Below are 26,823 nucleotides of genomic sequence, written 5' to 3'. Positions count from 1 at the left end.
ATTGTCCTTGGCTGGTGCCATAGTTTGAGCAGAACCCCTGGGCCCAGATCTGCCTATAATAATGCTCTTCTTGTCTTTGTGTGTATGTGTTTGTGCTCGTGCACACACATGCATGTATATGTGCCAGTGCCGGAACTGTTTTCTCCTGTCATGTGGACCTGGGCATTGGATTTAGGTAGTCAGGTTTGGCACCTTTGTCCACTGAGCCATCTCACTGCCCCTCCTCCCCTGTTAGATGTAGTGCGCTAGTGTCTCTGTCTTTCTTCCTTCTTGCTTTGTCTCCTGTTCTCAAGTCAGAACTCAAATTTGAACCCACTGATATTTTCCATTATGCAGTGGTACTCTACAATAGAAATAACTACATAGTTATGGTGAAACCCTCCTGAGCCAAGATACTTACCAAATTTCTTCATGGTAGAAAGAAGGCCAAGTAATGAGAGAGTTTTGGTTTTGGTTTTGCTATGTGTTTCTGGCTGCTCTTGAGTTTGTGGCAGCCTTCCTGCCTCTATCTCCTGATTGCTGGCATAACAGGCATGTGCTTCCATCCCTAGTTGAAGAGTATTTCTTTTCTTTTTAAGAAATTGGTGGTACTGGGGATTTTACTGCTTGGTACAGTTGAGTCAAGGACTCTACCACTAAGCTGTATTCATGGAGAGAGATGATAGGGCCAGCACAGTGGGGGCCTTCTCTCTCTCTAGTGTGTTTCCCAGAGGCCTTGACATCATACTAGGACAGGTGTACTTGGTAATCCAGTTGTGTAAGCTAGACATTGTAGGAAGGTTAGCTTTTCAGGTCTTGTTGAACTTCTTGAAGGATGGATTTGGTTCTGCTTAAGTAACTGGGCTTGTGGATTTTGACTCTTTTTGACATTGTCTTTTTTTTTTTTTTAATGGAGCCTCCATTCCTTGTCTATGTTCTTTGCAGATAAGGTGGTATTTCCCTTTTATTTTTAAATGTTTTTCTTAAATGTAGAATTGGCAAGTTAACTTTGTGAGTTCTGCCTTCAGATGACTCTGAACCCCAATAATTTTAGAGTGTCATGTCAGGGTTCTCCACATCCCAAGTATATAGCTTGGGAAATATGTTTTATAGCTGGGAAAGTTTTAGGCAAAATATTTTGTGACTTATTTGGTTCGGTGGCACGAAGTCAGCATCAGGGTCTCTGCTTGTCTGGATGCTGTGTGGATTTGGTGCAGTAATTTCAGCAAGTACAGCCCCTTTTCTCACGTGTGCTTGTTTTCCACCAGCAGTGAAAACAATGGGGATTGCTTATGCCTCCACCAGATATGGCTTCCTTTGGTGAGAAGTGCTTAGCAGCATGCTTCGGGGTCTTCGGGGTCTTCTTGGCTCCTACTCGCAGTCTTTCAGCATTTGTGTGAGGCAGAAGATTTATTGTAAATACATTATTAGATTTTGTTAAACTCTCTTATGGCCTTAGTGGCAAAAGAAGAGAAGGCGTTTATTCCATTAGCTCCATGCCTTTTATTACTGTTGCTGAAGCTGGTCCTACTGCAAGCACCGTGTCGCAAGCATCTTGATGGTCATTGAACAGGAAACCTATTTTACATTCTGATTATTTCCAGGAAGTGACAGGAAGGTGCAGATTTCTCTGCTTCTTGTACCAGTGGTTTTCAGTCTGTTTTCCAGGATCTGAGGAGGAGTTGCCTCAGAAGCTGCTTCAGGCTGCAAAGGAAATCTTAAAAGTGGCTGCCAGCAGCTGCAGGCTCTCAGCCTCACTGCAGTGCTAAAAGCCCCTTGGATTTTGTACTGCTTGAGTTTCACTTCATTTGAAGAAAAGGTTGTTTTGCTTAATAGGGAATTCCTGCCTCAGACAAACCAGGATTTGGGAGCAAGAAGGGAGTACGGAGTGCATGTGGAGGCTGGCTAGGGCCGCGCCTGCTTTTCTGAGGGAGGGCTCCTTTGGTCTTCATTGAACCTCTGTCAGCCTCGTCTTATTGCTTCAGTCAATATTATCAGTTTGAAGTTTTCTTTTCTTTCTTTCTTTCTTTTTTCTTTTCTTTTCTTTCTTTCTTTTTTTTTTTTTTGGACCTTTAATAAGTTATAGGTCTTATCTAACTGTAAAACAAACTAACCTGAGTATGGACCCCACTTCCTTAATGCCAGTTGGCTGATCTCACACGGGAGGTTCTTTTCCTCTTTTAAAACATTTAAAATGTATTTTTAGGGTATCTTAAAGCTCTTTTATACAAAGCTATTATTTCCTGTCACCCATTGTTGAGTCCATCTTTCTGAGAGGCCAGTTTGACTCCTGCCTAGTGCTGTGGTCTGGCTCTGTTAGCCTGGCGTCTCTGCCATTCCTTCCACCTTCTCTTTCTACTCTGACTTCGGTTCTCACTTCTATTATTTAATTTCTCCTGGGCTTCCCCTTCCTTTCCTCTACCATCTCTTTGTATTTTGGGGTATCATTTGCCACTAAAAAGAAATCATATCTTTACATGATGCTTTAGTGAATTTGCTTTTTAGCCGTAAATGATAAGCTATTTTATTTTATTTTTGATAAGCTATTTTAATCACATAATAATTTTATAAAGTCAGAAACTTTTGGTGCTTTTTCATTGTGTATACAAAGAAACCCTTAATATTTGTAGATTTTAACTTTTGTCCTTTTTTCTTTAGGTTGCTAGGAAGAGGATCCATGTTTGTGTTTTCACCAGACCAGTTTCAGAGACTGCTTAAAATTAACCCGGACTGGAAAACCCATAGACTTCTTGATTTAGGTGCTGGAGATGGAGAAGTCACAAAAATCATGAGCCCTCATTTTGAAGAAATTTATGCCACCGAGCTTTCTGAAACAATGATCTGGCAGCTCCAGAAGAAGAAATACAGGTACCAGCTCTAGAGGTGTGCTGGGTGTGCTGGGCATGCTGGGTGTGCTGGGCGTGCTGGGCGTGCTGGGCGTGCTGGGCATTTCCTGGCTTTAGATGGATTTCTTCTTGACAGTGTGTGTATGTGTATTTACATACTTTCCCTCTTCCTTCCTTCCTTCCCTCCCTCCCTCCCTCCCTCCCTCCCTCCCTTCCTCCTTCCTTCCTTTTTGGTGGCACTGGGGATTCTCTGCAGGGCCTTGTGCTTGTTCAGCAAGCACTCTACCTGTACCGAGTCCTAGTGATAAGAATCAGGAACAGTTTTCCATGGTTAAGAATTAAACACAAATCATTGGCAAACCAGAGGAAGGGAATTTCCGGTGGTAGCAGTATTCTGAAGCACAGGACTTGCTATCACAGGGAAGACAGAATGAGTGAGAGACAGCTGGGATCAGGCAGCTATATAGGAGGACATGTGCTCTTGATAGGACCTTGCCATGCCCACATATTTTGTACACTTAAAAACTTTTTTGGTAAAATATATTTTATTCTAAAATTTACCATTTTATTAATTTAAAAATCTATAATTAGGTCAGTGGTAGTGCTGCATTTGTATCATCCGTCTCCACAACTTTTTCATCTTCAGTAACCACCCTCTTGAATAATCATCATCTATTCTTCTTTCTTTCTACCCCATAATCACCATTCTAATCTGTTCCTACTTAATCTCCCTACTTAATTAAAACTCAGCCAGGGTCGGTGAGCGTGGTGGTGGGAGGAGAGAACTGACGCCGCACGTTGTCTTCTGACTCCCACATGCGTGCAGTGGTACAGACATACACATAAATGTCATGAGAACTAAAGACAATGCTTACAGTGGTCTGGGAGGGAGAGTAGCAGCCTCTTCATTTACTTAATGGAAAGACGTTAGAGGCTGGAGGGCACGATGTCGTTCATGCTTAGCTGGGTAGCCTGGCAGGCCTTCTTCAAGGAGTAGTTGTCATGGTGTCCCTCACCTTAAATGGTGAGGGCCAGGGTCCTTCAGCTGAACAACATGTTAGGAGGGCCTCCAAGTTCTAATTTCTGTGCTACATTGTGAACTTGCTCAAGACACTTTTCATCTTGTCATAACAGGAAAAATTCCAGCACCTTACTAGTACAGCTTAAAGAGTGGAACTGGGTTTACAAACGGAACCTTAAGAAATGAAGTGAGGATGAGATTGACCTGCTGTCGGCACAGCTTGAACTCTCCCAATGTTAACACTTTCTAAGTTTTGCTTCAGAGAGTGTTTTTCTGTTTTCTAAAATTCCTAACACAGAAACTGCTTGTCTGTGGCTGCTCTGAGGTGGATTAAGTGAGAGGTCGTCTTAGAGAAGCATGGTGCTTTGTGTCTGGCTTCTCTTCTGTTGCAGACCTAAGAGGATTGGTCTTTATCTAATATGTACTGTTAAAGCGTTATACAAGTATTTCTTTACAGTTTCTTCCATTGTTTCACAATAGAACTGATGACATTTTCTCCTGAAGGCAGTCTGCACAGTAGACTCTGTTCTGAAGCTCCTGATTTCATCACACAGTAGTCTCACAGTGACAAAGGGCTTCTGAGCGCTAAGGCCATCTCTGTTTCAGGAGGTATTTAGTGCAGACAGACACCTGTACAGCACAGGAACTGCCTGCTTTCTTGGTTTGTTATAAACTTGTTCGGAGTAGGCCTTAATTTTACAAAAACACAGATTGAAAAGAAGATACACCTGAGTGGTTTGTATTACTTTTTGTTGCACTCAGACGTTATAAAATACCAACCAGGCATGGTGGAACATACCTGTAATCTCAGTGCTGGGAGGCAGAAGAAGGAGTTGGAGGCCAGCCAAAGCCACACAGCAGGATACCATCTCAAAAACCAAATTTAAAAAGAAAGAAAGGAAGGAAAGAAAGAGAGAAAGGGATGCTATAAGACAAAATATGGACTGGGGATCTAACAGTGCAGTGTCTGGCATGCAAGCGTGAGGATTTAAATGCAGTGCCCGGTACCCATGTGAAAAAGCTAAATGTAGCGGCATGGACTTAGAATCCTAGCACTGGGGAGACAGATCAGGAGAATCCCTAGGGCCCACTGGCCTGCATAGCCTAATTATTGAGTTCCAGGAAAATTGAAAGTGGGTGGCATCTGAGAAACAACACCCAAGATTTAGTTCTGGCCTCTACAGTTGCCTTTTTCCCCTTACTTATCCTTTGTATAATTGCACATATAAATTATAGGTACATAGTTTGAATCTACATTGATTTAGAAAACAAAGCTTAGTTTATTTATTGGCAACTTAGTTTTTGCTTTATATCTTTTCAAGACAAGAGTCTCACTATGTAGCTCTGGCTGTCGTCTAGGAACTCACTACGTAGACCAGGCTGGCCTCAGATTCACAGAGATCCACCTGTGTCTGCCTCCCGAGTCCTGGGAGTAAGGCATCACGACTCCTTGCTCATCTTGTTATTTTTAAAGCTATCTCTAAACGGGAGAAATATTAACCAAGTTCTCTTTTTTTTATTTTTCCAGAGTGCTTGGTATTAATGAATGGCAAAATACAGGGTTCCAGTATGATGTCATCAGCTGCTTAAATCTGCTGGATCGCTGTGATCAACCCCTGACATTGTTAAAAGATATCAGAAGTGTCTTGGAGCCCACACAAGGCAGGGTCATCCTTGCCTTAGTTTTGCCCTTTCATCCCTATGTGGAAAACGGTAAGTATAGGCAGGCCAACTCTTCTCAGAATGCCTACCTATTGGTATTTGTGATGTTATGTTATAAAAAACTAAGCGCAGCCTAGTGCTTCTCTATTTGTGCTGTGTACAGTACATTTGTATCTGTCCTCTCTGGCTTTCAATGGAGCTTGAACCACCTAGTGGCTTATAAGCCAAGTCAAGCAGTAAATTGTATCTTTTAATCTGCTAGTAGATATTTGCTAAATGTCATGGCTGTTTTGTTTTACATTTTGTGATTCTTGTCCCAGACTCTAAAAATGATGAATGTTCACTTTTGAAGATTAAAAATTAATTTTATTATTTTTAGAATTGTCTGTGTGTATAGTTAGTTGTGCATGTGAGCACAGCATCTGCAGAAGCTAGAAGGTAGTACCAGATCCTCTGGGCCTGGAGCCCTGCAGGAGTGCTGGGAGCTGAGCTTGGGTATATGCCCTTCACTTTGAAGCCATTCATTTCTCCAACCCCTGTAGTATGATTTTGTAAATGAATGGTGCTCCTCTTCAGCAATACTGATTGAAGAGTGTACTGGAAGAGATGGGTTCTTTCCTGGCAGTTATGTTCAGTACAACTTCTGACCCTCACTGAACTTAGTGTCACAGTGATTCATACTTTAAGCTGCTGTGGTTGTTAATGTATATTAATATACAACTACTTGTTATATATGTTAATATTTTTAAAATTTTTAGGTTTTTTTTTTTCCCTGAGACAGTCTCATGTAGCCCAGGATGGCCTCAGACTTACTAGGTAGCAAAGCAGAACTTGAAGTTTTGATCCTCCTGTCTCCACCTCTCCAGCGCTAGGATTTATGTGGTGGTAGAGATTGATCTCACAGCTTCCTGCTGTTTGTGGCAAACACTCTACCAGTCGAGCTATTTCTGCAGCTCCTAGTTTTCTAATTGCAATGCCCAATTGGACATTTCCTCAGCTCTCAAGTACTTGCAGATATTTTAAAGGAATTCCTTGATATTTTGTAAGGGTTAGAGTCACTAAATATTATGGAAATCCATATTTTAATGAATAATGTTCCTGTTTTCTGTAATTGTGGAATACTGTGGATTTATGTTACTATGTGTGTGCTTGCTCCTTACATCTCTTCTTTGCCTTCTTTTTCACCCAGAGTCACAGTCCTTCCTTCTTTCTTTCCTTTTTCCTCATTATTTCTCATTTGTTTGTTTGTTTTGGAAACAGGTGCCTGTAGCTTCAGCTGGCTTGGTCATGATCCTTGTGTTTCAGCTTCCCGTGTGCTGGGGCTACAGTGGCACCGAGACAGGCCCTCCCTCCCTCAGTGCTTGTCTGTGCATTTACTAAATAATAAAGGGTTTTGTCATTAGTATGGAAAACAGGAATAGGAAATCTACGCCCTTCACCTGTGTGTGTGGGTGCGTGCACAGAGGAGGTTGACGTGAGTTGTCTGTTGCTCTTCATCTTTACTTGTGAGACAAGGTCTCATTGGACCTGGAACTCCAGCTTTACGGCTGGACTGGTTGGACAGCAAGCCCCAGATAGCTGCCTGTTTGCACCCCTCCCCTTAAATTACAGTTCCACAACCCATCTCTTCTGTGGGTGCTAGGGATCTGAACTCAGGTCTCATGCAAGCATGTTACCTACTGAGTCATCTCTCCAGTTCTTTCCTTTTCTTTATTCTTTTCTTTTTCTTTTTCTTTTCTTTTCTTTTTTTTTTTTTTGAGGCAGGGTCTTAGGAACTTGCTGTGTAACTCAAGATGGCTTGACTCCTGGTCTTTTTCCTTATTCTGCCTCTCAGGAAGTGGGTCACAGGTGCTTACGAACATACCAGGCTTAAAGATAGAAAACTGTAGACATGGGAGGGCAGGGAGGAAATAGATGGAATAAATGCCCTCTCTTTGATCTTACGTCTTTGTACATTACATTCCTATTGTTGAATGGCTTTTTATCCTGCTTTAAATGTGATATATGCATTATATCGTATGTGTGTTACACAGTGAAAAGACCCAGTAAGTGTCCTCTGACCCGACCTTGCTGTAGTGCCATTCTCTGTGATTAAGCTTGGCTCCATCTCTGCATTGTACTCACTACTCATTGCGTTGTAAGGATCTGGCTTCCTGTGTCCTATTGGGCAACCGCATGATAGAACTTTAATGCTACTTCCTGGCATAGCAGGAGGTGGAAAAGCAGGAGGAAGAAACATCAATCTAACCACAAATTTCATTTCCTTGTGTTTCTGACAAGAAGAATTGAAAGGAAGTCAAACTAAACAAGAGAGCAGTCTTCAGTTAGGGCTGAGAACAAGCTCCTTGATTGTGGGTGTCCAGAGCCTCCTGTGGACTCTAAGGAGTGGCCTGTGACACATTACAAACTTGAGACAAAGCTTTGTTGCTAGGGGTGACCTTTATTGACCTGTAACTTCTGCAGATTGTCTGCGCACTCTGTTGCTGCTGTTGCTGCTTCCTCTCTTCAAGTCTCTAATTAGGTCCTGATGATTTCCATGGGAAACTGTGAGGCCAGGAGACCGCAGGGCACCGAGTGGGCTTGTGTGAGGTGCTGAGTGTGCTTAGCCTGATGGCTAATTAATATTTTAACAACAACAAAAACAGTTATAGGTGAGATGGTTATTCAAGGTTTTTTTTGGGGGGGGGCGGACTGTCAGTGTCATGTATTTAAGTACAATTTTGTTGTTTAGACTAACTTGGAAAAAGCAGTCTCCTGGGTTTCTTTTTAGCCTGTTTACTTTGTTCCGTCACCTAGTCTTCCTTAGCGGTTGGTAATCAGGTAAGGCCTATCCAGAGAAAAGGATGTAATTAAGGAGAATTAGGTTGATAAATGAAAATTTAAGCACATGATTTGTTGAAATAATAATTTTATGCAAAATTACTCATGGTAAAATTGTTCAGGCTGTTTGCAAAAGGGTATGTAGTGAAAAATCTTTTTTTCTCCAGTCCCTTTGTATTTTTAGATCACTTTAAATGTGCTTCAAATGTTACTCTACCTGTATGCAGGTAGAAGCCGTTAGGAATACTTTAGATGCCTTTTCTCTTAAATATATCTAGGAACACATCTTAGTACTGCATGTGTCATTACCTGGATGTAAGCATTGGTGTGCTGAGCTGGCTCAGACTGATTCATGGGACCTGACTGTGACATGGAGTGGATGCTCTGAGTGCGCTGTTAAGTAGGATTGTTATTGCTTTAGATCACTGCTTAGTTGATACTTTTTAAAAATTAATTCACTTATTTTCATTTTATGTACAGTGCCTGCATGTTTGAGGGAGGCAGATCCCCTACTATAGGAGTTATAGACAGCTGTGAGCTGCCATGTGGGCGCTGAGAATTGAACCCAGGTCCTCTGGAAGAGCAGTCCATGATCTTAATTGCTCAGCCATGTCTCCAGCCCTGGTATATGTTTTTTGAGACAGGGTTCTCTGTGTAATAGCCCTGGCTATCCTGGACTCTCTTTGTAGACCAGGCTGGACTTGAGCTCCCAGAGATCTGCCTACCTCTGCCTCCTGAGTGCTGAGATTAAAGGCACGCACCACCATGCCCGGCTGGTTGATATGTTTTTGACAACTCTGTTTAAGAGTGTACAAATCTAGGAGTTAATACTGTGTTTTGTATCTGAGTGTTCAGCGTCTCTGGAGATGATCATACTAAAGACACCCTCTTTCGACTGGGAGGCTGGCACTTCAGTCTTCTACCATTTTCATTTAGTGCAGCACTGGGTTGTATTTGTAGACATTAAACATTCTAAATGAAAATTTCATGAATGCTATTATTACTACCTTTTTTTAAAAGCAGTGCTAGAGATTACACCCACAGTCTTATTTGTGCTACACGGGTGCTGTACACTGAAGTATATATCTCCGGCCCTTTAACATTTTTACATTGCTTTATTTGCTTGTTTGTGTGTGTGTTGGGAGATACATATGTGGAGGGCAGAGGCCAACTGTGGGACATGTTTCTCTGCTTCCACCGTGTAGGTCCCAGGAATTGAGGTCGTTAAGCTTGGCTGCAAGCACCTTTACGCTCTGAGCCATCTTACTGGCTCCCACTTTTTAAAAACTGATTTATGTACATGCATTGGGATATATGAGTGCAGGTTTCTGAGAAGCTGGTAGATAAAAACAAGGAAATCCCAAAATTTCTGGACAAATGGATGGGACTAGAGATGATCATACTGAGTGAGTTAACCCAGAAGCAGAAAGACTCGAATGGTATATACTCACTTATAATTGAGCACTGGCCCAAAAGGCATGTCCCATGAAAGTCTTCACTTACCAGGAGATTGGGATAGATGTGAGGACATCCTACTGAGACTCTAGGTAAGAGAAATATAGGAGATGGGGAAATAGAAGGACCCAGAGCATCCTAGAAACCTACAAGAAGAACATTGTGATGGGTGGATTGGGGCCTAGGGGGCTCTGTGCAAATTATTGCACTAACCAAGGACAATACAAGTAGTAAACATTGAACCCCTACTCTGATCTACCCAATGGACAGGACATTCTCCATGGTTATATGGAGAGCGGAGACTGACTTTGACATGAACTCTGGTGCTCCATATTTGACCACCTCCCCTTGGTGGGGAGGCCTGGTGGCACTCAAAGAAAGAATAAGCAGGCTACCAAGATGAGACTTGATAGCCTATGACCATATAGTGGGGGAGGAGGTCCCCCTTGGTCATAGACCTAGGGGAGGGGAATAGGGTGAAAGTGGGAGGGAGGAACGGGAGGATACAAGTGATGGGATAACAATTGAGTTGTAATCTGAATAAATTAATAAAATTAAAAGAAAAAAGAAGCCAGTGGATTCCCAAGGAGCTGTGTTCCATGGGTGCTGAGAAGCACAGTCCTATCCCTGTCAGTGTGGTAACGTCTCTGAACATCTCCCCAGTCTCTCTGCACCGCACCCCCCCATGTCCCTTAGTGTTTATTGAGATAGTGTCTCACGAGGTTGTTCGGGCTAGCCTTGAACTCAGGATATCCTGTCTTAACTTCTGAGGAGATAAGATTAGAGGCACAGTGCTTCATGGACAGCATTAATACTATTGATAAGTAGTTACTTACAGCTGATCTTTATGTTATTCTGCCTTTATATCATTGTCTTGCTGATTTTGTAGAAAGTAATTAGAAATGTTATGCTCTGTTTTATTCCTTGGAATTTTTTTTAAAAAAATAGAGGTTTATTTATTTACCATTGTGCATACAGTGCATTGCCTGCATGTACACTTGCAGGCCAGAAGAGGGCATCAGATCACATTACAGATGATTGTGAGCCACCATGTGGTTGCTGGGAATTGAATTCAGGTCCTCTAGAAGAGCAGTCAGTGCTCTTAACCTCTGAACCATCTCTCTAGCCCTATTCGTTGGAAATTTTAGAATTACTCTTTGAAAGTGTTTAGGCCTGTGCTTTTGAGGAATAGCCTGTTAGTGACTGTCTTACTTTATAAGGTCCTGGTCTGATTAAATTAGACTGTTGCTGCTGCTGCATTGTTATCGTTATTGTGTCCTGCTACATAGTCCTGGTTGGCCGGAAACTTGCTATGTAGCTTGGGCTGGTCTCAAATTTATGTTTGTCATCCTGCCTCTGCCTCCTAAGTGCTAGGATTTATAGGCATGCCCACTATGCCTAGTCAGACATTCAGCCGAAAACTCTCACGCAGATAGAAATAAGCAGGACTCCCAGTCTGTTTTGTGGAAGAGCTTAGTATCAGAGAACTAACCCCTGTTTGAATTTGAAATACGGGTTCACCTGGCCAGAGTGGCTAACAGCAACCTTGGAGGTTGTTATGAGGGTTAAGACATGTATTGAACAGTGACCGACTGTATGGGTCTGGATTTTGGTATTCGATCCATGCTAGATTCATTCTAGTCTGTCCTTTTTTTTTTTTTTTTAACTGTGTTTCTATTTGGGACTTTATTGATCATACTTGTTCATAGTTCCTCAGACAGAAGTATTTGCACCTTTTAGTCTGCCTTAAATTCATAAGGAAAGCATCAGAATCTGAAGGCTTCGTTCTGCACTGTAGCTGACTCAGTGTGCTTTCCATTTCGTGGTGTGCTTTCACAGCTGGATTCCTATTGCTCACGGGGTTGAGATTCCCACAGAGGTGAAAACGGAATCAATGCATTTGAAAATCCCATTGGTGTGTCTTGGCGGGCAAATCAGGGTAGAGAATATAGAGAGAAGACTTCTGGGTGCATTTACCTTTTCTGTGTTAAGCTTCCTCACAATTGTGCCAGGAGGTGGGCCCTTTAAGACGTGATGGGGTTCGTGAGGTGTGTGTCTTTACTAAAGGCCCTAGAGCCTGCACTCCGCCTTCAGCAGTTTGGAGGAGGGACCTAATTAGAACTCAGCGTGGCCATTTTGATTCCATTTCAGCCTCCAGAACTCTGAAAAAGACATTTTTGCTGTTTTAAAACCACAAGGCCTATGATACTTTGTCACAGCAACAGCAGCCTCTTCATTGTCATGGGAGACTCCAGTTGTAATGGGAGGGTACAGTTTAGTCTTTGTTTTTTTTTAAATAATTATTTATTTTTATGTATTTGAGTATTCTATCTGCATGTACACTTGCATGCCAGAAAAGGGCATCAGATCACATTGTAGGTGGTTGAACCACCATGTGGTTGCTGGGAATTGAACTCACAACCTCTAGAAGAACAGACAGTGTTCTTAGCCACTGAGCATCTCTCCAGCCCCAGTTTAGTCTTTTCTAACAGGGAAATTTTTCTGGGTGTTCAGGGTTCAGCCAGGAGTCTTTGGAGAAGTGTCAGTGAAGGGGGTGGCGGGCGAGTGTTTCTCATCTCAGTTGAAATGCAAGAAGTTTAAAAATTGTTGTTCAGTTGTATTCATACAAAGGTATTTGAAGGCCTACTATGTGCTGGGAAGAGCCAGGCAGTGGAAATACAAAGATAAATGAACAACAGTGCAGGTTGTAGCTGTGATAGGCAGTGTCAGGATAGTGTAGTAAGAGACAGGGCACAGTACTGTGGGGCTAGAGAAGGCAACACCACTAACTGGGACTAGGGAGGCTTTGTGTCCATGGCACGGAGCTGCTGTGCTTGTTGTCTTTGTTTTTACACTGCTGGGGTAGAACCCAGGGCCTTGCTCTTTTCTATTGAGCTGTCTTCATAGTATGTTGCAAACTCACAAGAATGCATGTAAAAGCATGAAGATGCAGACTTCATGGGGTTTGGGGCAGAGCAGGTTCATTGTAAGCCAAACACAGAGTGCATAGTAGCCAAGTGCTCAGCGAGTATTGGGTCCTATTGTGTGTGACATCGAAGATACAAGTCCTTCTTCTGAAAATACCTTCCAAATTTTAATTTAAAACCACCTTTGAGGCAGTTCTTGAATTCATTCTTCAGCAAACACATATTAGAATTCAATCCTGATACATTAGAGATTTTCCTGGGAACAATACCAGAACACAAACACTGACAGCAGTAAGTAAGTGGTGCATGCATCCAGTACTCTTCTCTCCTACATGGAGCTAGTACATGTCCCTTTTCTGCCATTTCATGCAGAAGTTCATTTATTTTGCCTAAGCTGCTAGTTTTACAGGGAGGGGTTTGCCTCTTGGAGTTCATAGGAGGTTTGTTTTGGAGTGTGGAGGCAGAAAGATGATGAGTCCATAGGCGACATGAGGCTGTGCATCAGAAAGGGATGGCGCAGTGGTCAAGATGCCCTTTCTTCCCATCACTCACATCGGACAGATCACAACCACCTGTATGTCCAGCATCAGAGGAGCTGGTGTCCTTGCACACATGTGCACAGACACAGACACAGACACATAAATAAAAAATAAAATAAAAATTTCAAACAGCAAACAAGCCAACCAAAATACTGCTGTGTGTGCCACTGTTTTTATTCCTTTTGTGTGTGTAAGTTGCAAACATACATATGCATGTGTATATACTATACATAGAGATCGTGTGTGTGTATACAAATAAAATGAGGTTACCTTCTCCTTCATCCCCAGTTTTTGGGACACATATTATCAGGATTGCACTGATTGGAGCCACCAGTGTCAGACTCTTTCCAGAGAGACTTAGAAGTGTGTGAAGACTGGATTTGTATTTTAAGAAGAGTGTTTAGAAGCCATTGTACTGAGACGATACACTGTGTTCGAGTCAGTGAGCAGTGAATATAAAGTTGGTGCTTTATGTTCAAAGAACAATCCATGTCAGACTCCCTCATCCACCTCCTTTGTTTTCTCCAAGACAGTGAGTGTGTCAATGTGTAACAGCCTGACTATCCAGGAACTGGCTTTGTAGGCCTGCTGGCCTCAGACTCACAGAGATCCCACCCGCCTCTGCCTCCTGAGTACTGGGATTAAAGGCATTTGTCACCATTCCTGGCTTGTGTCACCTCTTACTAAGATAGTGAGGACCTTTGTTACCAGGCCCTAAAAGTGCATGGCCCTGGCCCTCCTTGGGTCTGCAGTTCTTTGGTAGCAGGCTGACATCCAGAGTCAGGTGTGTACACTTGTTCTGAGGCATTTTCTGATTTGCTTTAGGTTTCTCTGTTAATATTCGTCATCTGCTGTCTCTTTTAGTCTTGGTTTGGTTGGTAGTACAACCTAAGCTGCTTTGCATGCCTCAGCAAGAGGCTGCATTGCCCACTGCTCTTTTACAGTATCAGAAGAAATCATTTTTTTTTTTAAATTTATTTATTATGTGTACAGTGCTCTGTCTGCATGTAACACCTGCCTGCCAGAAGAGGGCACCAGATCTCATTATAGATGGTTGTGAGCCACCATCTGGTTGCTGGGAATTGAACTCGTGACCTTTTGAAGATCAGACAATGCTCTTAACCTCTGAACCATCTCTCCAGGCAGAAGAAATTATTTTTACAGCGAGTTTCTCTTACTCAGACCTTGGCCTTCTCCTCACTCCTTTTGTCCCTCTCACTGGGTTCTAGTTGTTTCATCATTTCCACAGCTTAGGAAGATACTTATCCCCCATCAGAACTGAGACTGGGTTGACTTATCCCAGGTGTTGGCATCATTCACCTCGGATGTTGGGGGAACTGACAGGATACACATGATAACGATTTTAAAAGACTGATAAGACGAAGGCTCTTGTTTTTGTTTTTTGGTGGTGGTGTGGTGTGTGTGTGTGTGTGTGTGTGTGTGTGTGTGTGTGTGTGTGTGTTTGTGTTTGTGTGTGTGTTTTAATTAGGCTCCTTAGGCTGTGCCTGGAAGATTAGAGAAAGAGGTCCTCCAGTTGGATTTTCTTGAGGCGTTCATATTTTGTAGTTACTGTTAGTGACAGCTACGTCTGCTCTCCCTTCTGAGCTGGCTGCTGTCCTCTCCACTTGTCTTTTCTTTTGGTGGTGGTGGTTGTTTTTGAGATTTTTCCTATAATCAAAGGTGACCTTGAACTTCTGACCCTCTTTATACCACCTTCACAATGTTGGGATCACAAGCTTGTGTCCCGCTGCTGAGTTTATGTGGTGTTGTGCATCAAACCCAGGGCTTTGTGCCTCCTAGACACGCACTCTGCCAACTGAGCTACATCCCACTCTGTGTGGTGCTGTTTTAATTGGTTTGTGTCCATTCACACTGCCGTAGATGCTGGAGTTGCACTGTCAGTGGTTTAAGTAAAAAGTATGCACATCTATGGTCTTCCAGGGCTGGGGAGTGCTCTTCTGTTTTCGTAGGTGCCGTCTGTTTCCTGTGACAGTAAACAGTGAGCTGTGTTTAAGGTTATGTAACCAGCGCTGTCATCCTACAGCTACATAGGAGCTACTTTGTAACCATACAGATTTGGTCTAGTGTACACTTTGAATCATTTTTTGGGTATGTGTGTTATGTGTGCACACATGTGCATGCACATGTACTTGCATACACACATGAGAGGGCACATGTTCGTGTGTACAGTACACGAGTAGTTTGACTTTCCTTTTTACGTGAGGGCCTTCCCCTCCCACCCTTGGTTTTGGCGTTGTGTAGTCTTTTGAGACAGGCTATCATGTAGCCCCAGACTGACTTTGAACTTGTTGTGTAGTCAAGGACAACACTGAGCTTTGACCCATTGAGTGCTGAGATTACAGATGTACGTGACCATTCATTCTCATCTTGGTTTTGTTCTGAAATAGGGTTCAAGGTCTTGCTGTGCAGCCCAAGCTGGCCTTGAGCCCTAACCTCCCAAGTGCTGGGGTGACTTGTATGCACCGTCGTGGTTTTTCCCGTTATTCTGAAAGTCTGCTTACCATTTTTTCTTTCTTAAAGAACAGTGTCTCACTGTATAAGTCTATCTAGCTTGCAAGTTGCTATGTAGACAGGCTCTGCTTCCCAAGTGCTGGGATCAAGGTGTACGCCACCACACTTGGCTTGATTTATTTATTTATTTATTTATTTATTTATTTATCTATCTATCTATCTATCCTTTAGAGTAGGATGGGAACTAAAATAAACTCTGTCTGGAGGCTGTTGTCAGATCTTTGACGTGGTGCTTTAAAGTTCTTAGTTCTAATCATCTTTCATAGTGCTTACTTTTGCTTTTGTTGAAAAAGCACCCTGGAGCCAGAGGCAGGCGTGTCTGTGAGTCTCAGGCCAGCCTGGTCTACATAGCAAGTTCCCATCCAGCTAGGACTACACAGGGAGACTCTGTTTTAAAAAGTAAGATAAAATAAGCCCTAGCTTTAATAGGAAAAAGTATGAACAGATTTTTGTGTTTATGCTTTTTATGTCACAGGGGATGAATTAACTATGTGGATGATACTCTCTTTTGGTTAAAAAAGGTTAGGTTTTTATATGTAAAACTGATGCTGGGGATGGAACCCAGGCCTTAATGAATATTGGGCAAGTGCTTTGCTGTGGAGCTACACCTGTGGTCCATGGAAAGCTCTTACAGATTGGATAACTCTTCCATTATCTCATATTCAAAGGGTGTGCGTGGGGGAAATCACACTTCATAGTTATCATCCTGTTGTAGTTTTTTCTCTCCTAGTCATCAGTTCTCTGTGTACATTGTCAGAATGCCTAGCATCTGTGCCATGCATTGTGGGACCAGGTCTCCTTAAAGCAACATTCCCTTGGGAAGCCTGACTGGTTGAGAGGCACCATGTCCGGAAGTTGTCCAGACCATTCTGTCTACAGCGCCTTAGCCCCACAGCTAGCAAAATGCTGCATTTGTATTATTAGCAAAGTTGTTTTTCCTTTATTGGTAACAAGTGACTTAAAAAGACACAGGTATGTAGCACTGACTCTAGGCCTACTGCTCACTGGGTGTAGTATGAAGTAGTTCCTAGTCGGTAAAAGCCCCCTTGCCTGTCCTTAAAACAGTTTCACATCACTAATAAGGAGGCCTCTGACTGTTGAAAATGTTTGCCATGCTTTTGGCGGAACAGGTTCTCTGATAAGCACACTTTGAGTGTTTTCTAAAGGAAAAGTTATTATTGACAGCTTTTTGGCAGCATATTCTTTTCAGTGATCGATACTGTTGTATACTTACAGGTTGTTGACTTGCTTCCACATATCTCCTATGGTATAATTCTTGAGCGATTTCCCGAAAGATACGCCGAGCACTCTTCTGCAAAATAAAAGGGAAAATGTATTTTTCAGGAGGATGAGCTCTACCTCATTGCAGGGGGCTCAGCAATGGGACCCCTCCACAGCCACACAATTAGCTCCTGAGCTCTGAGTGCATTCAGTAGAATTTATGGCTGAAAGCTGTCAGATACAGATGGCAGCGTCCTCCCAGATGTTGACTGTGGATCCCTAACAGGGAATAGAAGCCTCCAGGGTAGAAGTTACTGTGTTGTTTTCTGGGCCTCCTAACACAGTTTATGTTCGAACTGGTTCCCACCCACAGCGGTATGAAAACACAAGTTCTAGCAGTACCTTTTGAGAGTCTTCTTTGGTGTCTCTGCTTCTTGGGCTGTTGGGTTTTAACTGCCAGGAATAAGACAATCTGTGAGCATTTTGTGATCTTATGCCAAGAGAGGGATGAGCTGGCACAGGGTTGGAGTGACACACATGAGGTAACTTCATAACATCTTAGGTGGTTTTGTTTAAAACTTCAGTAGATGCTTATTTATAACATATAAATAAATCCTAGTAAGTATTTATACCTCAACTTTTTAACATATATATAGACTCTTTTGGAATATTAAGATCTTGAATATTTTAAGGCAACTTCTAGTGTCTTCATTAACTATTTCTGCTCTTAAAGATTGTTCTTCAGGTTTTCCTAACTAATAGAAACCTCTCCCCTCCCCAGTCCTCACCCTTGCAGTAGAAAGCCAATACAGGGGCTTAATTCCCCAGTCTGGGCTTTAAAGAAGAAACACTGAATGTTGTCTCTTGTTAATAGTCTCAGTGGTGAAGGCTCAAGGTGACTTCAGCCTCTGACGTGGAGGCCCCTGAAGTTGTGAGCCAGGTAGTTGCTGGGCCAACTGTTTCTGAGGCAGACAAATGAAAATACCCTCTTTCTGGTAACATTCAAGATGAGAATATTAGACTTACTTTGAAGAAGACTATGAAGATCACACACACCCCGGTGGTGTAGACAGAGAGCAGTGTTAAGAGCACTATCAGGAGACTGTGCACATGCCTTCCGAGAAGACTTTCTTCATGGAAACAGAAAGGAACAGTCACTGTAGACGCATGTTCCTGCAGATGTCTATGAGAGTCACTTAAGCTACATTAGAGGTGGAGCCTGAACTTGCTGTGCTCACCCATCCCAAAAACGTCTCCCTGGGGCCCCATGAGTAGAAGGTGCTCAAGAATGTGATAGAGTCAGCTCAATGGGCTTTAAATGTGTTAGCCAGAAATGCTTCTCCATAACACTAAAACATAAAAAAATTAAGTTGAAGAGCCAAGCATGGTGGCTCACACCATGACACTTGCAAAGCAGAAGCAGATGGGCTCTGAGTTTGGGGCTACCCTACTTTACATAGTACGTTCCAGGACAGTGAGGCTATCTCAGACAGACAAACTGAGTTGAATATGTTGTGGTGCTAAGACTGACCTATGTTTTGATTTTTTCCCCCCCTTTCTTATGGTACCATACTGCTGATTGAACCTAGTGCCTCACACATGCTTAAGCCTACCTTCTGCCACTGAGCTACATCCAGCCCAAGAATTACTTTTTAGAAACATTACTTAAACACACAGGCATTTACATTTTATTTGGTTAGAAGTGATGAACGAGAGTCACGAACTCTGCTGGCTCAGTGCAGATATTTTCTTGTGTATTTGTTGGTGTGGCTGTTAAAAGCTAACTGGTGCTGTCTGGTAGAAACTGGAGGAGGCTGTCTGTTGAGGAGTGGAGAGCCAGCTCCTTGCTTTAACGGTGGTTGCTCTGTGTGACACGTGCTTCCACTAGTGAAGCTCTCCAAGGAGAGATACTGAAACTATTTTCATATTCTGAATTCTCCTTTTGGGCAGGAATACCTGTGTTCAAAGAGGCGATTAAGTACCATGTGTGCTTTTCAGTACTGATTATGTAAAACATGAGGAACAGTTATATAAAATTATTTTCCATTAACCTATAGTTCTAGCTAAATATCCCATATGGACTCAGTTTATATAATGCACATTTTTTTGTTTGTAAAACATCGCAACATTTTGCTCAGATCTATAAACTCTTATCTTACAAGCACAAATTATAATATAAATCTGGCAGTATAGTATGTTAGCCGGGGCATTATCTTGACACAAGCTGCCAGTTTCCAGAACCTCCTTGACTGCCTCCATCTAGTATCCACAGGCACGGAGGCAATGGTGGACCTTCCCAGTTTTCTCTCCATCTGCAGACTTATTCCTGAAAGCTGAGCAGCCACTCCTCTTTATGCTACAGTGTCCTGTGTGTTTTACAGCTTTCTTAGAAACTGGCTAGCCATTCCATCACCTAACATCACTCTGTAAGTGTAGCAGAAATGACCAATAAATTGGACTCAGAAAAAATGAGGAGAATTAAACACAAATTTGAAAGGAAGCCAACAGTAGATTCTTGGCCATTTGTCATTATGCCTGGATTTCAGGGAAGAACAGCTGTCGACTCTGGCTTCCTGAAGAGATCCCTGACCATCCCTCACTCAAACGCAGGATTCAGCCCTACATAACCCCAGCGGTTTCACCAAGCTTTTCCCTTGAGTAGTCTAAGATAAAGACATTCAAACAGACTGCGATAGCACATGCCTGTGGCGCCAGCTCCTTGGGAAGCTGAGGGAAGAGGAGAGCTTGGAGCAAGAGTTCAAAGCCAGCCTAGAACAATAGATGGCAAGACTTGATTTCTTTTAAAGGAAAAAAGACTGAACAACATAAGCAACAACAAAAATTCAGAAGAAGGCTTCATACAATCATGAAACTAATATACATCTTAACAAAAATGTGATGTAGCTCTTTGGACTGACCTCTTACCACCAGTGTCGTCCCGTTTCCGGTCTGTTTAGCTCTCGGTGTCACTTCCTGAGAAAATGCTATTCCACAGATGTAAATTGCACTGTCATTTGGAGATACCCTATTGACAGTGAGGAAGACTTGGTTCTGGTCCAGGATTTCTTTCACTGTGAACTTGTCTGCCTCATGTCTGCATCCATCCAAGCACAGAGCCTCAGGCTGGTGAGTCCCACAGCGAAACCACAGGCTTCTTGGTTGCTTTGAAGAACATTCAGTTGTGGAAAAGGTACACTCCATGGTGACAGACTCAGAAGTGTAGTCCACCTCTAGGTAGCCTGGCTGCCGTACAGAGACTGTACAGGCGCCCACCACGCCTGTGAGGAAGCACATACATGTTGAGGGCTTTGCTGTTGGTGCTGTTTGTCACTGTTGGGCCAGGGACCAGTCAGTCTGTTTTTTGTCCTGTTCCCATTGAAAGCAAGACTGTAAAGACAACGGGGCCCTTACCTGTGCTAACCCATTGCTGCTGTCTTTCCTCATGGTCCTTGGCATGCCATTTGGCTAAGTGAGGATAACCGCAGAGGTTCTTGTGGGATCAGTGTGGTTGTTAGAGGTAGTGTACCTGAAGCCAGAAGGACACTCAGTGCTGACGAGCATTCCCTTGGTTTCAGGCCACCCTTGTAATCTTGAATTTCCTCATGTGCACCCGTTGCTGTGGGTGTGATTGAGCACATGAGCACATGAGCACTGGCAGATGTTTTGCCTTTTGGCCTGGGCTGCCTAGAGATGAATCTGTGTCCATTTGGGAATTAGGATGACAGGAAGGATGTATCTATGAAAAAATAGAGCCCTGGCTCAGCTCATGGCTTCCCTGACTGCTGTAGAGCTGAGGCCAGGGAGGGAGTCCGCTGTGCGTTAGTTACTCTACAGTAACAAAGAACACAGACTGGAGTTGGAATCTATTTCTGTGATTGTAGTTCTGAGTGCTGCATGAGTTCCTGTCATGGTGGGGATGTTGCTCCCTCGAGCAGTTATTGTAGAGTCAAATGTGATGTTACCAAGGCCACAGTATTGCTGCCCCTGCCATTACTGTTCTCCATCTGTGGAGGGGCTTCAGGCTTGAGTTTGCGTCTTGACCTTCTAGCCCCAGATAGGGTGCTGAAAAGTCATTCAGGTGCTTCTTAATAGGAAGTCCCCATAAGCCCTTTGGAGCAAGGGGCACCATATGCAACGTAGTATTGGGTGAAGCAGAGGCGAATTTATGTGAGTTTTCAGTTCAACTTCTGTCTAGTTGTATAGGCCATATGGTCTCAAAATAATGGTCTAAGTGGTTTTACTCACCCTACTGCTCCTGTGAATGGAGGGAAATATCCTCTGGGTGGTGGCGCACGCCTTTAATCCCAGCACTTGGGAGGCAGAGGCAGGTGGGTGGATCTTTATGAGTTGAGGCCAGCCTGGTCTACAAAGTGAGTCCAGGACAGCCAGGGCTACACAGAGAAACCCTGTCTTTTTTTTTTTTTTTTAAATCCAAGTCCACTGTTGGTTATATTAATTTAGCAGTAGTTCTAAACCTTCCTAATGTTGCAAGCCTCATGTTGTGGTGACCCCAACCATAAAGTTATTTCACTGCTACTTCATAACTGTAATTTTGCTTCTTTTGTGAATCAACTGTAAATAAGCAGGATACCTGATAATTGACCCCAAAGGGTTGTGACTCACAAGTTGAGAACCACTGATTAGGGGCTATGGCCCTTTTTCACTAAACATTTTCTTCTACAGGTTCCCACCCAGAGCAGCAAAGGCAGTAAAGTTAGTCACCGCATTTGTGGGAGTCTGTTCTTGTATTTCTTTTTGAGTATTGTGTGCTTTGAGGTAAGCTGAGGCTTTGTGCTGACTCGCTGAGAGGAGTCAGTCAGCGAGGATTACCACCTGGCTTCCTGTGTACCAGGAGGCCCAGCCCCAGGGAGTGGGCTCAGGCTAGCCTGCGGACTGCAGCCCTGCTCTGCCCAGGCAGTCACCTTAGAAGTCCAGAGGCTGCTGTACAGATTTGAAATGTGCTGTCCTGTCGTTCCAACCCAGCAGACAGAGCCCCAGTCTCATGTGGCTTTCAGGTGAAGATTGTAGAAGTAAAGCCAACTTTTAACACTTGCAACTTAGGAGTTTCCTCTCACAGTCTCGGGGGGGGGGGGGGGGGGAGGGAGAAACCAAGCAGGCCAGGGAGGGGACGGTGCTGCACCCTCCCCCTCCAGTTGAGCAACACTAGTGAAAAAGAGAAGTCTGGATAGTATCTCACCAGAGCCCTCTCCTGTGAAGTTTTTCTTTTAGGAATTTTTAGGTTCTTTTCATTTTTTGTTTTAAATCAGTTTCCACTGAAAATGTTGAAAGTTTAGCTTGGTGGAGGAAATAAAATCAACCTACTCCTTTTTGAAAACTTAGAAAATAAGTAAGAACTTAGTTTTGGATACTTTAAGCTTATTTTGTGTCTGCTGTGTCTGTCTGTCTGCCTGCTGTTCTAGTGTGGCCATGCGGGCATGAGTGTGCAGGAGTGTGTGTAGGCCAGGGGACCACCTCAGCTGTGGTTTTTTAACCACAGAGTTATTTAACTTTTGTTTTTCCACAGAGGGTCTCAGTGGCTGAGTAGGCTGGGCTGGCTAGTGAGCCTGAGGATCTGTCCAGCTCTGCCTCGTCATCACTCAGATTTAAGCGTGTGCCGCCAGGCCTGACTTTTTTCACATGGGTTTTAGAAATCACATGTAGGTCCCTCTGCTTACGCAGCAAGGACTTTACTGAGTTAATCTCCCTAGCTCCAATATTACTTTTATTGTTGTTGTTGTTGTTTTTAAGACAGGGTTTCTCTGTGTAGCCCTGGCTATCCTGAAACTTGCTCTGTAGACCAGGCTAGCCTGGAATTTAGAGATTTGCCTGCCTATGCCTCCTGAGTGCTGGGATTAAAGTTACACACCACTGCCCTGCCCAACATTTATTATTATGGAAAATGTCAAACAGATGCAGCAGATCCCAGCACCGCCTGGGCTTACTCAGTCTTGTCCATCTCTCTGCACTGTGACATCTGTTCACTCCTTTATTATTATATCTGCCAACATTTCATAATAGATCTGGAAAGATAAAATTTTTCTTTAACTCTAGCTAAAACAGTGAACAAAAGTAGTGTCTATTCATTGCAGACAATAGAATAGTATAAGACAGCACCGCTTTTCTTTAGCCAGAAGGGCCACTGTTAACGTTTTGATATAACTCATCCCTCCTCCCTTTCCCCGCCTCCCCTTCCTCCGCTATTCTCCTGTCCGTTTCTTGTGTGTGCTGGAGACTGGACCAGAGCCTTGTGTATGCTAGGCAAGTGGCCCACCACTAGGCTAGCTCTGCCTTGTATTTCTTTACAGATGAGAAAAAAAAATTAATTTAAACAACTTTTGGCTTTATTTCTGCCCTGCAATCTTGTGAGTAAAACTGAGATTATTTAAACTGTGATGAAAGAAATAACTGTTATAGCTCTAGAATAAGTACAAGGCAGAATTGAAGGTTAGTTACATTATTGGGTGGCTTTTCTCTACAAGTTACAGCAGCGTTAAAACTAAGTTCTTTTCACCCTTCAGAAACACTGTCCTATGGGAGTTTCAAGCAAATACTGCGCAGAGTGCAGTAGTCCAGAGCTTGCCTGTGTGGGGACAGACTCTTGGTGACTAGCACGTGCGGTCCTGAACAGGTTCTGTTTGGTGAGATGTGCTCAAAGCCGCGCAGCAACGAAGGGGACGGGGGCTAGTGCGAAACTCTTCTTCAGCTGTGCATCCACCCACCCCCTGAGACAGGGTTTCTCTGTGTAGCCTTGGCTGTCCTAGACGCACACAGTAGACCAGGCTGGCCTCGAACTCACAGTGATTCACCTACCTCTGCCTCCTGAGTGCTGGGATTAAAGGTGTGCGCCACCACACCCGGCCAGTGGTGCTTTATTACCTAGTTCTATGTGGAAGAAGAAAACCACTGCCTTACTGTAGTGCCGCGTGTCTTGGACTATCTGTTAAGAGCTTAAAGTGTACATACATTAGGTGGGAAGCAGCAATTCATGTAATGAAATAGAGAAAAGGATAAAAAAACCGACCCTTCTTACCGATGTGAAATAGGATCAGGCTGATTTCTAGCCGGAGGCCGATCTTGCTCCTGCTCACAGGGCTCATCTCTCTGTGCATGTGCTGGGTGTGCCCTCGGGAGGGTGGCCTTCCTTTCCTTTTTCAGAAAGGAAGAAGTAAAGAGAGGAACTTGGATTAAGCAAGCGCAAACAGGAACTTTTAGAAATTGTGTAAACATGATTTGTAGTAAGTTTTACCATTTAAAGTTGAGATTTCAGTCTGGAGCATGTTTCTAAGTATGTGTGTCTATTAGAAATTGTAAGCATTTCATGTTCTCTGTGGAAGCGTGCTTTACTCCCAGCTGTGTTCCACAAAGTCATGTGGTCCTCAGACAGTACCTGACATTTTCAGAGTGTTCTTGTTGGTATGGTTTGCTGTTGAATGCCTCTCAACCTGAGCAGCAGTGGGAGACCGTGTTTCCTGTAGGCCTGGGAAAAAACCAGTGACCAAAAGTACACAGCTGCTGTTGAACATGTGCGCCTGACTTGAACTCAAAGACTCCTTCTGCTGACTGCTCCCAGCCCCTGCTAGTCAGATGGTTCTTTGTAAGTAGCAGGAACTGACTCAGGCTGATCCAGCAAAAAGACTTGTTACCAGGATTTGAAATGGCTCCTGGAGTTGTAGAAGGCCTGGAAACCATGTGAACTCAAAGTCAGGAGGAACTTGAGTCCTGCTGTGACACTGGTCTGATGCTGGGCAGTAGGTGCTGCAGGTCTCTCACTAGCACCCGCTCATCAGTCCACATCCCTAGTCCCTTGATGTCAGTGCCTCATTTCCTTCTGGGTCACCAGCTTCTTGTCCCAGTCTTGGCAACAGACTAAGGTGCTACACCAGTTTGCTGTTGCAAGCAAGGCCAGAAAAGCATCCCCTCCCACCAAGAATTAACTTTCCTGTCCAGGAGAGAATGCAGTCCTGGCCACCGAAAAGAGTGTGCAGTTCTGGCCACGGAAAAGAGAATGCAGCCTTTCCCCTGTTCCCTGTGTACTGTCACCTGCTGGTGGTAGATCTCCTTAGCATCAGAACCTTCACTCTGTGTTTAGTGGCATGTCACCACAGCCTCTAGGAGCACCCCACATCCAAATGTGCTCTTGGTTTCGTCTGTGTGCAGTCAGAGTAGGGAGCATGAGGTTGCCTGCTTCCCACACCCCAGGCTCCTAATACACATAAATTTGGAAGTGATTGGCAGATGACTTAGAGAGTGGGTCAGCTTCTCCTGTAGAGCGTGTGTATTTCTGTGAATTAAAATTCCCCATGAGCCTATTATTTTCATCTAGGCAACTCTAGACAGGAGCCTAAGTGTTTTTATGCATGTGATTCTTGTACTGTCCAAAACCTTCTTTGAAATACTAGTGGTTACTCTTGACAGCATATTTCATTATTTACTGGCTATTTTTCTGAGTCTCAAAAGAGGCTCTATCAGTGTAGGCCATGGATGCGGGTAGCATGGGAGCATCGCTTTGGACAAGTTCTGTCGCTCCTTCCAGGATGTGCCTACCTGCCTTGAAGAGTGTGGAGAACCGTTCAGACACGGCGCGTCTCACATCGGTACCTGGAACTCTAGCTCTCCCTCTCCTTTCCTCTTTTAGTGAGTCATTTGTTCAAGGATCTAACTTAATGTTTTTATTTGTTCTAGTAGGTGGCAAGTGGGAGAAACCATCAGAAATTTTGGAAATCAAGGGACAGAATTGGGAAGAACAAGTAAATAGCCTGCCCGAGGTGTTCAGGAAAGCTGGCTTTGCCATCGAAGCTTTCACTAGACTGCCGTACCTGTGTGAAGGCGACATGTACAATGACTACTACGTTCTGGACGACGCTGTTTTTGTTCTCAGACCAGTATAAACATGTGGAGGCCTATGTCTTCAGAGTCACTCCTGGAATCTGCCCCCCAGAAGAGGGGATGCGTCCAGTGATGTGGGGGGAGGGGACCTCCGGGGACTGCCATTCTCAGTATCATGTAGGAATTTAAAAAGCCAAAATACTAATTCTTTCTTTGTAGTGTGTAAAGGAGTGTTTTTAAAACAAAACCCAACTCTTTGTGTATTTTTAATCAACCAACTCGTTACTCAGAGTCACGCTCCAATGCAGGTCACTCTCCAATTATGATGGAAGATATTTTTTATACTTAATTGCTTAGGACTCACTTCCAGACAAAGCAATAGTCATGATGTCATGGAGCCGATAAATGGATTGTTTTTAATAAATGAAGACTGGCAATAAAGCTGTTCATTCAGTTCCAGATATTGGTTATAAGGTAGAGCCACTGATAACTCTTTCATGTTTAGAAACTCTTTCTGTTACTATTCAAAAAAATGTTTTTAATCATGCTAATAAACGTTTTTGGAGATGACTCTCACCCTCCTTGCGTTCTGTGCAGCTTTGCCTTCAGGAATGCCCAGTAGGAGGAGCATGGTCTGCACCATGCAGGCAGAGCAGGGTAGGCAGGCTCCGGCTTGGCCGTGGTGGAGAACGCAGCTTGTGGAGAACCCCAGACAGTTTGACACCTCTAAAATGACCAGCCTTATTCGGATACAGTATTCCAAGAAGCACCTTCCTCAGTGTTGCGAAACACCTGCTTCTGGCCAGCCTCTCCCACAGCTTTGTTTTCCTAGACTTCCTCATGTCCTAAGGATCGAAGCAGTCCATTGCATTGACTGACAAGATGCAGCCTGACGTGTTTATTCAACTTCTTCATATGCTTTCTTCCCAGAATCTGGCTTATCTTCAGATCCTTAACTGAGAATAAGGATGTTTACTGAAGGCCATATAAAATAC

At 43.6% G+C, this 26,823-nt stretch overlaps 2 protein-coding genes across 6 annotated transcripts in view; one reads left to right on the top strand and one right to left on the bottom strand.

Moving 5' to 3' along the window:
* METTL9 (methyltransferase 9, His-X-His N1(pi)-histidine) overlaps positions 1–26,398 on the top strand; it is a 43,232-nt gene extending 16,834 nt beyond the window's left edge. For 2 of the 5 annotated variants that reach the window (XM_084772122.1, XM_084772124.1), the window contains 3 exons: positions 2,638–2,847; positions 5,375–5,559; positions 25,685–26,398. In XM_084772122.1, coding sequence (XP_084628248.1) covers positions 2,638–2,847; positions 5,375–5,559; positions 25,685–25,890 — 601 coding nt within the window. In that variant the 3' untranslated portion in view covers positions 25,891–26,398. The remainder of the gene's footprint in view (positions 1–2,637; positions 2,848–5,374; positions 5,560–25,684) is intronic. The other 3 variants (XM_084772123.1, XM_084772125.1, XM_084772126.1) reach the window with 3 other exon arrangements.
* IGSF6 (immunoglobulin superfamily member 6) lies at positions 14,660–25,667 on the bottom strand. The gene is made up of 6 exons (XM_084772127.1): positions 24,033–25,667; positions 19,921–20,280; positions 18,029–18,132; positions 17,405–17,455; positions 17,016–17,093; positions 14,660–15,233 (listed from the first exon to the last, which is right to left on the bottom strand). The coding sequence occupies exons 1-6, from the start codon at positions 24,109–24,111 to the stop codon at positions 15,177–15,179; spliced, it is 729 nt and encodes a 242-aa protein (XP_084628253.1). The 5' UTR covers positions 24,112–25,667; the 3' UTR covers positions 14,660–15,176.
* Positions 26,399–26,823: the final 425 nt, after the last annotated feature.

Source organism: Acomys minous, assembly GCF_964271855.1.
Source record: "Acomys minous genome assembly, chromosome: 2".
Classification (NCBI taxonomy): Eukaryota; Metazoa; Chordata; class Mammalia; order Rodentia; family Muridae; genus Acomys; species Acomys minous.
Note: the sequence above shows the minus strand (reverse complement) of the source record. Positions and strands in the feature narration are given on the sequence as shown.